The sequence below is a fragment of the Pterocles gutturalis genome, unplaced genomic scaffold, assembly GCF_000699245.1.
Source record: "Pterocles gutturalis isolate BGI_N339 unplaced genomic scaffold, ASM69924v1 scaffold46466, whole genome shotgun sequence".
NCBI classification, from domain to species: domain Eukaryota; kingdom Metazoa; phylum Chordata; class Aves; order Pterocliformes; family Pteroclidae; genus Pterocles; species Pterocles gutturalis.
This window is the reverse complement of record NW_010107143.1, coordinates 1-13,408: the sequence shown is the minus strand read 5'-3', so window position 1 is coordinate 13,408 and position 13,408 is coordinate 1. Positions and strand designations below refer to the sequence as shown.

The following is a 13,408-nucleotide window of genomic DNA, read 5'->3' as shown; positions in this document are numbered from 1 at the left end:
AAATTTTTTGTTTATTTTGCATTTGTATCTGCTTCCTCGTTCTGTCTCGTGTTATACAAACTCAGGTCAGAAGTACGCTGTAAAAAATGAAAACTGTAGGAGTGCTGGACTCTACCACATTTTTTTGTGTTAAAGTAATTGTAGCAGGAAGCAGGATAAAGCTTGGCGTAAATCTTCTTGACCCGGTAAAATACTAGAGAAACAGTTTATTGCATCACCGTGGTCAAACAGGGGCTCCTTTTTAACTCTTCGTATGAAGGCAAGAGCAAGGCTTGGGGTGAAAGAGATGCCTGCAGAAATACCAGTATCAAACCTGGTGAGGAGCTGCTCTGACAGCCCAGGACCTGGGCTGGTCACAGCGGAGAGGCAGCGATGGCAGCAGCCCCAGGAGCCACAGCTTGGTAGGAGTGAGCTATCCATTAAAAGCTACTGAGCTGAATCAAGGTTCCGGTTTGTTTCCAGCAGCAGCTCTTAAGTTTGGAGAATTTTCATCAGGGACTCAACCAAAATGCTGGATGTGTTTTGTTTTTCTTCATAAATTCGGCAGCTGCATGCTTGTTTGACTTGGACCATTTGTATATGCCTGGATTCTCAGAAAAGAGGTTGGAGTTGCTAAATGAACATGCTCACTTTTCATATAAATTGTGAAACTGGAGTGATGTAAAAGCTGAGAAATTGGCATAAAACTCTCACAAAAAAAATGTTTTATAATGCAGAATCCTTAATCCATATATTTTAAATTAATCCTTAAATGAGATATACCCATTATGTTTTTTTTTAAGCAATACGACTGATTTCCTCCTTCTTTCTCGAGAGTAATACATTAATACTTTGCATCACTATTTTTGATACATACCGTTTATCTGCATGAGCCCTTCTGGTCCTTTTAAATGCCTCTTAACTGTACTTTGAAATGTTAGGGGGAAAGTATTAACTTGCTTTGGACGTAAATAAGAAATATTCCACATTAAAGTCCATGTTACTTTATTTTATTGACAGGTTATCAGGAGCTGAAATGACATAGAAAAATCTTCAGAGTGCTGACTGCAAAATGAGCTCTTTCTACTTGATGCTGAAAGAAGGTACTGTTTTTGATTGATTTGAGTACTGATAAAATCGCTCCTCTCAAGGTGGATTGGATGCTGTCATTGCCTCCAGTTTGACGTGAGGTAGAAGTGGGTGGGTAGGTAAGCTCTTTGACTATAATCAACCGGTGGTGGCCAGTTATTATGTAGAGCTATAGATATCCATCTTTTTTTTTCTCCCCCCGTCCTGTCCTTTTGTGAAAGTTGAGGCAGTACCTGTAAAAACCACTTTGTTCAGATTCAGATTTAGAGAGGTTAATACTTTGTTTCAAAGTTGAAGTGGAATTTAGCTTATGAAGATTTAACTGTTGCAGGCCTCTCGTGAATATTCTTCTTTGATTTCTGCGGCTTCATTTTGAAGTAGGTTCAACAGAATGTCTTGGATAATGGGTTTTCCTTAAAGGTATGACTACAGGCATGACTTTCCTGTAGTCCTACAACTTGCAGGATTCTTTGGAAAGGAGGCATTTAAGGACTAAAGTTTGTGGTCATCACTTCAGTGTGAGAATGCCACAGCTGATGACCAAATCCAGTTCTAGAGGATGCTTGTGCATCATTTTGTGTGTCTCAGTGTTCATGCATGCCCCTGTAAAATGATCAGCCACATTTTGTTTATGTATTGAACATGTTAGACAGGAAAGTTGGGACTTCAGGAAAGTAGTAGATCGGAAACAAGGTATAGTCTGTTATAAGTTTTATCTTGCTTCGCTGGCATTGGTTTAACCCTGGTAGGCAGCTTAACAGCTTACTCCTGTTGACAGAAGTAAGCACAACAAGGAACAAGGTGTGAACTGTGTGAGTTGTTGTGGTGGGTTGAATCTTGTCTTGGTGGTTGTACTTTGGAGCAAGTGGCCATTGCGTGAGTTTGGTTCTCCACACCCTCCCCTCCCCCATTTAAATTAAACTGTATTAAAGTTTTCCTTAAAAAGTTAATGCGGTTCTTTCTGATAGGTATGCCACTAAACTGGGGCACTTTACAGCTCTATGCTATTATGTTGTTTGCAGAGATGATAACGAGCGTCCTTTGAACCACAATTTCTGTGTTCATGTTTATGGCTCAAAGGCTAAGGATCTGTTGGTTACCCTTGCTGTAATGAGTCACCTAGACAGTGATCAATATTGAAAGCCATTTAACAGTGACCTACTGATACACAGTTGAGGGGCTTAGATGCTTTCTATGCTACTGTCCTGAGCATTTTTTAATTCTGTTGGCCTTTGCAAGGTTCTGTCATGTCCATGTATTTATAAACTATTTGTAAGTAAAATATTTTAAAAACTGGAGACAGAAAATTTGGAAAACAAAAATATAGTTATATGTTTTGCACAGCCTCCTGAAGGACAAGTTTGCTAGTTCTGCTGCATGCAGACTTAGGGACCCAGTATCTCTCTAAACCTGTTCTTATGGCATTTAAAGTTGGCAGTGTGTCTAAAGCAAGTAAAAAGGGCCAGTTCTGTGACGATAGACATCCTGCGTAGAATAAAATGTCAGTATCTTAAATTAGGTCCACATATTATCTATTTCTGTTTTCAATATGGTAATTTTAGAAATTTGAAGGAGCAGTAGTATTTTAACTATGGGAACATAAATATTAGGAAAGTAACTTTGAAATCAAACCTTTTCTTTTTTAGTAGCTTGAACGACAAACGTGAGTGGTTGGTGGTATGGGGTTTTGTTCGGTTGTTTCCCCAACTCCCCTGCCGCCTTATTTCTTAAAAGACTTCACATCCATTTTTCCTTTCAGCACAGCAGGCTTTGAGCTGAAACAGTTTTCCAAACTAGGTATGTAGGCAGTGTCATCAGTGAAATTGCTGTTCTGTCTACATAAGTGAGATTTTTGAGTTTCTGTGGTTGTATCACAGGGGCATTTAATATTGCTGAGACTGGGATAGGAGGCTCTACAAGGCTAAAGTTATTAGGAATGTGAACAAACATCTACTTTTTAAAAAAAGTTTGCTGTTTCACATCTGTGCATTTTGGGTAGTGTTTCTCTGTATATTCTGCTTGAGAAAAAGTGTAAAAACCTTGTGTGGTCACTTGAAACCGTACTGCCCAGATTAGAAATGCTCCATATACTGTGCAGTATTGCAACTACAAAAGCTAGAGGCTTCTTCCCTTCTTTCCAGAGTTTTTAAGCTTTACTGCTGCAATATGTGAAGGGGGTGTGTGTGTGAATTTTGAAAGAATAGAACTTTTAAAAAGTTGAGCTTTAGCATGTAATATTAGACATTCACCCTTGGTACTGGAGACCAGTAATGGGTGCAAAACATAAAGCTTAACCTGCTGTATTGCTTAGTTATTCTTATCTTGCCCTAAATTTAAGTGTTCTTTGTTTCCTTCAGTGGTTAAATCTGTTTTACACAGTGGCTACTTATGTCTGGTTTTGTTGCTTCTTTGACACCTGTGTAATGTTATCTTGTTTTTGACAGAAACTTAATTTTCAAGGTTTTTGCTAGAATTCTTGGTCAATCTTTGCTGCAGGTTTTGTTGTTGCTCTTTTTTTTTAAGTAATCTCTCTAGTGTAGGCAGAGGGATGCTCTTGCTTTTACATTTGGGATGTCTGTAGAAAATTTGGTTTTGTTTGTGTATGCTGCTGTCCAAATGATGTGCTTTGTAAAATTCTTTTTTCTCCTTCTCCACTCCCCTTCTCTACTCTTTACAGGTAAACTGAAACTCCAAAAATGATGATCAGCTCATTGGCAAGTTACAGGAAAACTACATATAAGGCAACTAAATAAAGGCTATGATATGAGTGCTTTGTCAGATGAACTGTCCAAAAGAAGTATGCAGTTGGAGTCTGTTATATTAAAGTGTTAAACTCTGCTCATGTGTCCCTCCCTACTACCCCAACTCTTCTGTGTACGAAATGTTTCAAAAGAAGGAGCTGTTGTGGCTTGTTTGTCACTAAAGTGAACTACACTGGATATAAAAGTAAGTCAAGGCCATGTGTGTTTTTCAGGGAATACCATCCCTTCTTCCAGTCATTTCTAGCTGGATAGAAGGCAAATATTAACTAGGACCTGTGCAGTGAATGTTTTGCAATGGACTGCTTACATGGGAAACCAGATTGCTTTAGAGTGAGAGGGAGCAGCATGCAAAACAGTCAGGAACTGAGGAAAGGCAAGGCAGCTAAATGCAGACCTTGACCTGCAAGGAGCTGTCAGAGGGAAAGGGGTTAAGTGCTTGCCAGCTGGCTGACAGTAGGAGGCTTGGGAAGGGCTCTGATGACATCCTGTCAAGAAAAACAGGCACATCTGAGAGGGGAGCAGGACTTGGTTAAGATTTAGAGGTTTCATGGAAGCCACTTGTGGGCCTTGAGGGCAGTGGGTGTCTGTTTAGTCATGTCTTTGTTGGAGAAAGCTGCAAAGAAAACCTGAGGTGTGAAGTGAAACTACAATTCTTGAACACTTTGTTTTGTGTCTGACCACAGCAATTCATATTAGCTGTGGTTTCCACACATTTGACTTTAGACGCCAATTTAAGTGCCAGATCACACTGGAGTTGCATTGCGCTTGTCCTCCTGCAAAGAACTGCAAGTTCATCTGCTCCTACAAGCAGTGCTGCCTCAACTGTACAGAAAAGTTCAAAGAATGAAACGTCGTACATCTCTGTGATTGTGTCTCTCATAAAAATGTAGAAAGAGGAGTAGCTTAGTCAAGCTTGATTTCTGAATTGTACAGTATAGCTTAAATCACTGTATGCTAGCATAACTTGTCTGTGCTAGGGGGCTGGGGATTCTTTTTGGCTTTACTGTGCCGGCAAAAGAAAATTGCACTTTATGCAAGAGCTATTCCAGTAGAATGTTGGAAAAATTCCAGTAGAAAGCTGAAAACTTTCTGAGCAGCCTTCTGTGGAGGCCAACAGTTGCTGTAGTTGAAATCTTCAAAAACTAAATGACCAAACCCATTTCTTCCCTCCCCAAGATAAGTAATGCTTCTTCTGATTTTTTTTAAAGAGTATCAGGGTGCAGAAGACAGTGCAGCTTGAACACTCTTAACCACACTAACGGAAAAAAATTCTTCTTTGCAGCAAAAGATGACATCTGCATTTTTGCTTATTGGTCTTCTTATTCTACTGATACCTCTGTTCAGTGCAGGTAAGTTAAATATGTTGTTGAAATTACCATTTTAAGAAAGAAAACCTGCAAAAACAAGTTGTGTGTATTTAGTAGAAAAGAGTTACTGAGAGCAAATAGTGGATTTGGGGTTTAGTTTTGCTTCAGCGTATTGAAGATATGCTGAATGCCTTTTCTTAGATTGGAGTTGCATTGGGGATAGAATGGACAAACTGACATACATATTTTAAAATCTATAAATCTATTTAAAATCACATAAATTTAGAGTACTGAGGCTTTGATTAGCCTCTCCTTGATTCCTATAAGGAAAGTCCAACAAGATTGGCTTCCTTGACTTAAAGTTAGCTGTTGAATTACTTCTTTAAGAGACATGCTGTAGCTCTAATCCTGAAAGAGGTAGGGCTTTGTTCCCTTTACAATTATTTAGTAACATTTGTGATGGTAGACCTAATTTTCCATTAAAGTTTAGGACTACATAAGTTAATGATGCTTCTCTTGCTGCTTTTGGCATAAGCAGTCTAATATTCATGTCTCTGCATTAGTTTAAGCTCCATAGGGACCTACTTGGAAATCTTTAAATTGGGTGATAGGAAGGTGGTGTGACTGGAAAGATTACTGAAGACTTTTTTTTTTTTTTTAATTTAAACACTTTAGCTTTGTTTTTTTTTAGCAGGATTTGTAAAATCAGTTCAGTCAGATGTTTTGCCGTTTCATAGGAATTCAGTATATGCAAAAGTTTGGAAGCTTTTAAAATCTGCTTTATAGCCAAATGGCCTGTTTTGTTTGTGCTAAATTGATATTCTCCAAGTAGTTTTCACTTGCATATTTGGATTCTTCATGTCTTCTTGCAGTATGTGTACTTCTTTCTCCGGTATTTTTTTGGCTGATGTTTAAAAGATTGTTTGCTAGGCTGCATGGTTGTGTCTTGTCAACTTGTTACACAGCCATAATTATAAAAATTCTGTTTATGCTCACCTTTTATGTGATGTTCAGATTAATGTTCATAATTTAAAGGGCCTCCTGGATTAAGATGACGGAAATTGCAAATGTAGTAAGGAAATAATGTATTAAAGTCAAGCCTTTGTAATCTAAACACTGTGCTTCTCCAAAGTTCCCTTGTATTATGACATTTTTGTTCACAGGCTTCTTTGATATGTTGAGATCTTGATCTCATTCCTTACTATCTTGTACTTCAGGTCAAAACACATCTTCCCCCCACACTTTTTTTTTTTTTCCCTAATTTGTTTTTGGCCCCACAGTCATAATGGCCAGAGTGCTGTGAGGAGCTCTTCTGCACTGCTACTGTTTGCACCATGCTTTTCATAGATAGTATCAACATTAAGAATCTGGTAGTTCTGCAAAAGTACTAACATGCTCATGTAGCAAGGACACGACAGGTGAGTTGTGAAGCTTGTGTTGCCTGGTGAATCCCATGTTTCTTCTTATACCTTGGTTTGTACTGAGGCTGTTGGACTTACATGTGCTTGTTGCTGACTACCTTAAGAGAGGGAAGTTGTGACTTAAGCTTTGTAAAATGTGTGGTTTAGATCCTCAACCAGAAGGTGCCAAACAAATGAAAAATGTTATCCTTGTGGTGTTTTAATGGTAAATCAGTACAGAAAGTTTATTTACTAATGCTTTGTAATTTGGAATGGATATTAATACTTCTAAAACATTAAAGTATACAGATTAAAATTATTGATATTTTTTCTTATTTTTTTAATAGAGGAATGCATTATTTGTGATTACTTTGTGCTTGTTGGAGAGCCTATAGCTGTTAGTTGCCCAATAATTACATCGCCAGTGCTTCATTCTGATTATAATCTGACGTGGTATAGAAATGGTAGTGCTACACCAGTAACTTCAGAGAGAAATGCCAGGATCCATCAGCGAGAGGGCTTGCTTTGGTTTATTCCTGCAGTGCTGGAAGATTCTGGACTTTATGAATGTGATGCAAGGTAAGGAAGGGAGGAGGGAAGCAACTGGGTTGCTAATGCTTTCAAATGTGACAATACATTCATGGAACTGGAGTGTACAGAATTTTTTGTTTTAGGTAGAGAGCTTAGATTGGTTAAAAGCACTGTTTTGAGGATGCTTTTTGTTTCTGTGTGCTGCCTTTTTTTTCCCTTTTCTTCCACATATGTAGCATTACAAAAGTGGTTCATAGAGAAGACTCTTCATCTTAAAGTACGTTAATATTAACAGTAGTCTGAGTGGATTATTTGTTTGTTTGTTTTCGATTAAGTGTAAGGTCACAGGGGAAAGTCTTAACTGCTTCATCTTTTCCTGTGTTCAAATTGCTGTTTGATACTGACAGTTCAGAAGAACATTTTGGTTTCTTCATTGCACAGGGTTAAATGGAAGAATGATCTAAGAGGACCAAACTCTGCGTGTTATGGAGTATAACCACACAGACTTTCTGGAGAGCTTAGCAACTTCTGGGGAGTAATTTTAGATATTTACAAATTAAGAGGCAGAAAACCATTCTTATGTTTTATTTTAAAACATTATCAAATGTTACTGGTCAAAAATTAGAATGCATGTGAGGAGCAAAGCAATGTTCTAGATGGCTTTAGAGCCATTGAAAGTAATGCGTCCGCAGTACTGCTCAAAAGATCTGAGTGCACAGAGAAGAAGAAAAAACGGAATAGATTTGTTTCACCTCTTCTGTACTTTGAATCTCTTGCCATATTTACAGCTTAGATTAGTGCACTGGACTTCACCACTTCAGGTGGTCAAAGCTTATTTATAATGGCTGAAATTCACTGTGAGCTGAACAGGAAATTAATTTTGGGAAGGCACATGGAAATTTTTCTTCTCCTCATGGTCTTGCCACAGCCCACTGAGAGCAGCAAACACACACTTTTTGGGTGACCCGAAATTTGTTGTAGTAGTGTGTAGTTGTGTGTGTTGATGTGCATACAGTACACCAGTTCTGCTGAAGAGGTTTGGGTTGTGAATGCAATAACAGTAATCAGCAAAAACTTCCAGCGTAGGCACAGGTCCTTGGACCTTCCTGCTCTAGAATCAATAATGAGTCTAAAATTGGAAGTCGGAAGAGATGTAATCCTTTCAAAGCTACCCAGTGAAATAATTTTAATCTAGGCTTTCCTGCTACATTTCTAGTTACTCCAGCTATGAAATGTGTTCCCGTGGGTACCTCACACCTCTGGCTTGCATAATGTCAGCAAGCCAAAAAACTTGCCAAAGTTCAGTTGTGATAACTGTAGGCTACATTTTGTGCATCAGTCACTTAAACCTTAATTACAGAGCTCGTTGAGGTGCAGTATATAGAAGTTGAAGCCAGCACTGTCAAAACATGCAGTTCTGGAAACTTCTCCCTTAGCATAGCATTGAGAAATGAAGAGTTGAGCAAAGAGTTAATAGAATAGTCCTTTGCTTGTGGGGTAGGCTTCTGGTCTCTAGTACTATCTCTTCTCTGCAGAGCTACTGTGCCACAGGTTCTTGTGAGCTCTTGTTGTGAAGTGGTTTCACATTGGTATTGCATCTTGATGTAGATGTTATTCAAAAGCTCTGTTGCTCTTCTGCTAGGAATTGCAGTCTGTTTTTCTTGATGTGTCCCTGCAAGGAACGCTGAGATGAACCTGTCTTCTTCTGTTCATGTGTCACTGAGGATGTTCCAATGTGGATATGTTTTGGGTTACCCTGCACTACTGTGGGTTGGCAAATGTAGTGCTAAAAATGGCAAGGTTGGATTGGTGCTACGGGCTGTGTAGAGCGTCAGCTCTGAGAAGTCCTGGCATCCCCTCTGGTGCTTCCAGAGCAAACCCACTTCTGCTCACAACACAAAAGCAGAGCTTATTCCCATCTCTCAGTCTGGAACAAGAGGTGAAGGAGCTGAGGGTAGTGTTTAAGAGCTAGGGGGGCTGTAGCAGGGGTGTTAGAGGCAAGTCTGGTGGAGGTGCTGAAGTCCCTCTCCATAAACTCCCTGACTTGCTGGAAACAAGGAACCTTATTGTTAATGACCTGACTTGTCTGCTGTTCTGATTCCAGGAGCCTTAACCACTCTAACAAAAAAACTATACATTTAACAGTTTTTAAGAATGATAATGGTTTGTGTTTTAATGGAAAAATGAAGTTTGAACAAAAAGTGATGAGCACAAAGACTGGAAAGATTATATGCCCTGATCTAGAACATTTTAAAGATGAAGACAACAATCAGCCTGAAGTACACTGGTATAAGGTATTGTGCATATGTATTTCAGATATGCAAGATATGAAATATTCTATTTAAAATGTGTTATGAAGTAACTTTGAAAAGCAGCTTTTGGAAGGGGAGGTTTATTGTCTCTAGAGTTGGAGTAAGGCATCTATCTTGTTACACTATTTGGGAGGTATGGGAGGCATATTTTGAAAAAACATTTGTCCATTTTTGGATTGCAAGTTTTGTCAGAGTCAAAAACATGTGTTTTGGTTTGTTGATTTGTTAAAATCTAGTTTATCCTTTGATTATTTATTTTGCAGATAATAAGTTTAAAAACTTGTATGTTTCTTTAAATACAAGACTCTGCATAATTATTTCAGTTCTCACAATGTTAGGCCTGTTCTATCTGGTAATCATGGTGTGGTATTCTTATGCCTCTTGCTCTGATTCTGTGAAAATATTCGGTAGACAATGCAAGCTTAGAAATGTGTATTTTGTTCATGTTAAGGTAAAACTCTAAAGTAGTTCAACTCTTAATTCTGATACTGGTGTTAAAGTAGCTACATGGGCCTGTACATGTAAAATAACCTTGGTGCTGCACCTATACATCTTCTTTTGAGGTGAAGTGGTTCTAAACTGCTTATGGGTGAGGGAAGAGAAGGAAGTTTTTCACTGTTTTTCACAGCACGAGGCACTGCTACAGCTGCTCTCACTCATCTCAATGAAGCAGTAATGCAGGCATGTATTCTCATAAACTCTGCTACATGCATAATGACTTTTTTTTACATCTGAGATGGATAACTGTCAAGCTATTAAATGAAGGCAGTAAACTAAACCACAGCATTTGAAAACTTCAAGGATTGTCTGCAGTGATTTTTAAAAAGTGCAGATGCAGCAAGACATCATCAGGCTTCATGTTAGAGCGTAGTAATGTTTGGATAAGAACCCATATTGTGGCTTTCAAAAAAAATCAGAATTTGGCAAGTATTTTATTAATCAGTAGAGTTCAGTAACTCATTTAATTATCAGATTGTTAGTTCCCTTAAATCACAGGTACTTTTGATATATTTAGGAGTGTAAGCCTGGATTTCTTGAAGACGAGCGACTTCTTTTGTCAGAGGGTGAAAATTCTGTCTTGATTCGCAACGTAACTGTACAAGACAGAGGAAACTACACGTGCCGTATGGTATACACATATATGGGAAAACAATATAATGTTTCGCGAACCATGAGTCTAGAGGTTAAAGGTGAGTGCACTGAGGTTATTCTCTTCTCTTTTTGGTTCTGCTGTAGATATTTGTATGCAGGCATAAGCTGTTTGGCATGTTACTTTTCAGCTCTGTGAAATTAGAGTTGGAAATATTTAATTAGTTTTTTCCTGAGTGTAAAATCAAAATACAGTAATGCATGTTGCTACCTTTGAACATAGCTTCCGAGGAAGAATTGTCATGAGGAAATGAGAAATGCAGGGTTAGGAATGGGAATTAGGAAGAAGCAGTGGTTACTGGGGCGGATGGGTTTGTTTTTGCTAAAACAAGTAATGCACCGTAAAATTAAGTAAACTTAAAAAAACCCCAAAAAAACACCAAAGGGGAATTTTTTCTGAGACCATCACAGCAAAACACCTGCTTGTGGCCCTGCTGGTGAACTTGCTTACAAAGTTCACTAGAATCTCACTTGATGGGAAAGGAGATGTGACAAGCTGTATGAATACTATAAAGTTAATAAATCTTCCTCAGGAAAGGACTGGCTTACTGTTGGCACTTGTTGTGCTTTTCTGCATAGAACAGGATGCAAAACCAGCTGTCTCACTCTCCCAATACTGCCATTTAGTGCTGTGATCGTTGTGATTGCATCAACGTTGCTGATGACCTGACCAGTACCGTGATAGTAATCCTATCAGAAAAGCTGGCTGAGGTAGAGTGTCCATCTTTTTGGATTAAATCAAAATTCTGACTTTAGATGGGTGGTACAAGAACAGTGGATTGTTAGCAGTGAGTCTATATATCATGCAGAATGATACAGTTCCAGCCCAGTATAACTGTGTGTTTGTTTACTGTTTCACTTAAATAGATATTTATGATCTAGGAGGTCAGTGAGACAGACAATCTCTCTTTCTCTTCCTTATCCATCACTCTGACAAAGTTCATTGCATTTTTTTTGGTTTTCATTTTGTTTTCTGGTTTGGTAGTCCTTTTATGTCAACCACCAGTAAATTTGAGATTTTAAAGTATGTTTAAGGCAAGCTAAAGCCTTCTGTTAATTTGGAATCTAAAAGAGAATAATTTGGATAGAGTTCAGCAAATCTCATGAGATCTTTTATGTTGTAAATATGAAACTGGTAGTGAGTATGGTGCTACAATAGTACCAAACAGTAGAACAAAATCATTGTAAAACTATCAGTTGAACTAGATTGTAGAACTCTTCTTGCCTGAAGATTTTATTTTTCTCTTTGTTTCTGTTAGAAGCACCACGGCAGATGAAACCAGAGTTTATTTATCCAAAGAACAATACAATTGAAGTAGAACTTGGTAAGTAGCAACTATTTAAGAAGTCATTGACATTCAGTAAAACAAATAAGCTCCTGGTCTTTGTGAAATAACATGTTAACAGTTCCACTGACTTCAGCAAGACTGGGAGACAGGTAACACAGATTGAGGGTGTCTGGAAGACAGATAATAGAACGTGATTCCCACAAGTAATACTGTGCCTAAGATTGGAGTCTCTTGACCAGCAGTGTCATGTGGGATGTATGTATGTATGTATGTATGTATGTATTTATTTATTATAGCCATCCATCCTTTGTACCACTTCTCAGTGTCTATGTCTTGACATATCCTCGGTATCTGTGGAAATATGGTTACATATATGTAACAGGGTAGTTACAAGTTGACCAATTCAGTAGTTTGTCCTCCTCCTATATGTTTTCTGTCTCCCTTCTCTTTACACAACTTGGGTTTTATTCCTCATTTCAGGGTACTAAAAGGTTTCAGATACTAATCTTTTGTGAAACAGTGAGCTGCTAGTTGATGGATATCCAAGGTATTGTTTATCTTAGAAATTTCTTAAATAAGAGATTCTGGATATAAGGAATAACTTCTTCCTGGAGAGGACAGCCAGGCAGTGCAGCAGGCTGCCCTGAGAAGTTGTGCAGTCTTTGTCCTTGGAGGTTTCAGAACCTGACTGGATAAAGCTCTGAGCAGCCTGGCCTGATCTCACAGCTGGCTCTGCTTTGAGCAGGAAATTGGACTAGAGACCTCCTAAAGTGCCTTCCAACCTCAGTTATTCTGTGATTCTGTGGGCCAAGTATATGGGATGCAAGTAATTTCTTAAGTAAACTTACACATGTTTAGATTGTGCCATATATCGGACAGAGTTATGTTCTACTGATCTAGACCCAAAGCACTTCTTCTTTGGCACCAGGAAGAACTGTTTCAAACAAAGTATTTGATTAAAAAGGACATTAACTGACTTTGAGGAAGTATGATTGGCTATTTACTAGAATTTCCTAGTACAGGATCTAAGCTGTTTTGTAATCTTTTGAGGAAGGTTTATTACTGATTAGGTCATTTGAGAAGCTCTGAGGAAAGGTTGCATTGGGGGTCTGGCACCAGATGGGAGCTGAGGCCAGAGCATAGTGCATTATTCTTATGTATGTCCCATTGATGGTAGTCCTGCATAACACGGCTACTTTTGCTGCTGCTTTTTCCGACATTGAGCTTGTAGATACTGTGTATATCAGATGTTCTTTTCTCAATATTGAGGCTTCATGCTTCTTTTCACATTATGTGAAACATTTTGTCTGTCCCAAATTCTAACTTTAAGGATACAGTATTAAACTACAGTGAAAAGCACTGAAATACTGATGGCTTTTGGGATTTTGTTTGTTTGTTTGAGGTGTTTTTTTGTTGCAGCTGTTTTGGAGTTTTGGGTGTTTTTTTCTTTTTGACCTCAACAACTTTTGAAAGATATCCCACTCTGAAGCTGCCAGGTTCTGGTGAGGATCAGTAGATTTTGACCAGAATAATGAATGAGCTTTAATGGAAATCATGTTCCTCCAAAGTCGTAGAATCATAGAATCATAG

General features: G+C 38.4%; 1 protein-coding gene across 1 annotated transcript; it reads left to right on the top strand.

Annotated features, from left to right (window-relative positions):
• Positions 1–5,118: 5,118 nt before the first annotated feature.
• Positions 5,119–11,854, top strand: LOC104472357 (interleukin-1 receptor type 1-like; the record flags this gene model as incomplete). Its single annotated transcript, XM_010087994.1, has 5 exons — positions 5,119–5,179; positions 6,885–7,116; positions 9,173–9,362; positions 10,396–10,570; positions 11,789–11,854. Coding segments are annotated over exons 1-5 (724 nt in total), but the record flags the coding sequence as incomplete, so codon positions are not given.
• Positions 11,855–13,408: the final 1,554 nt, after the last annotated feature.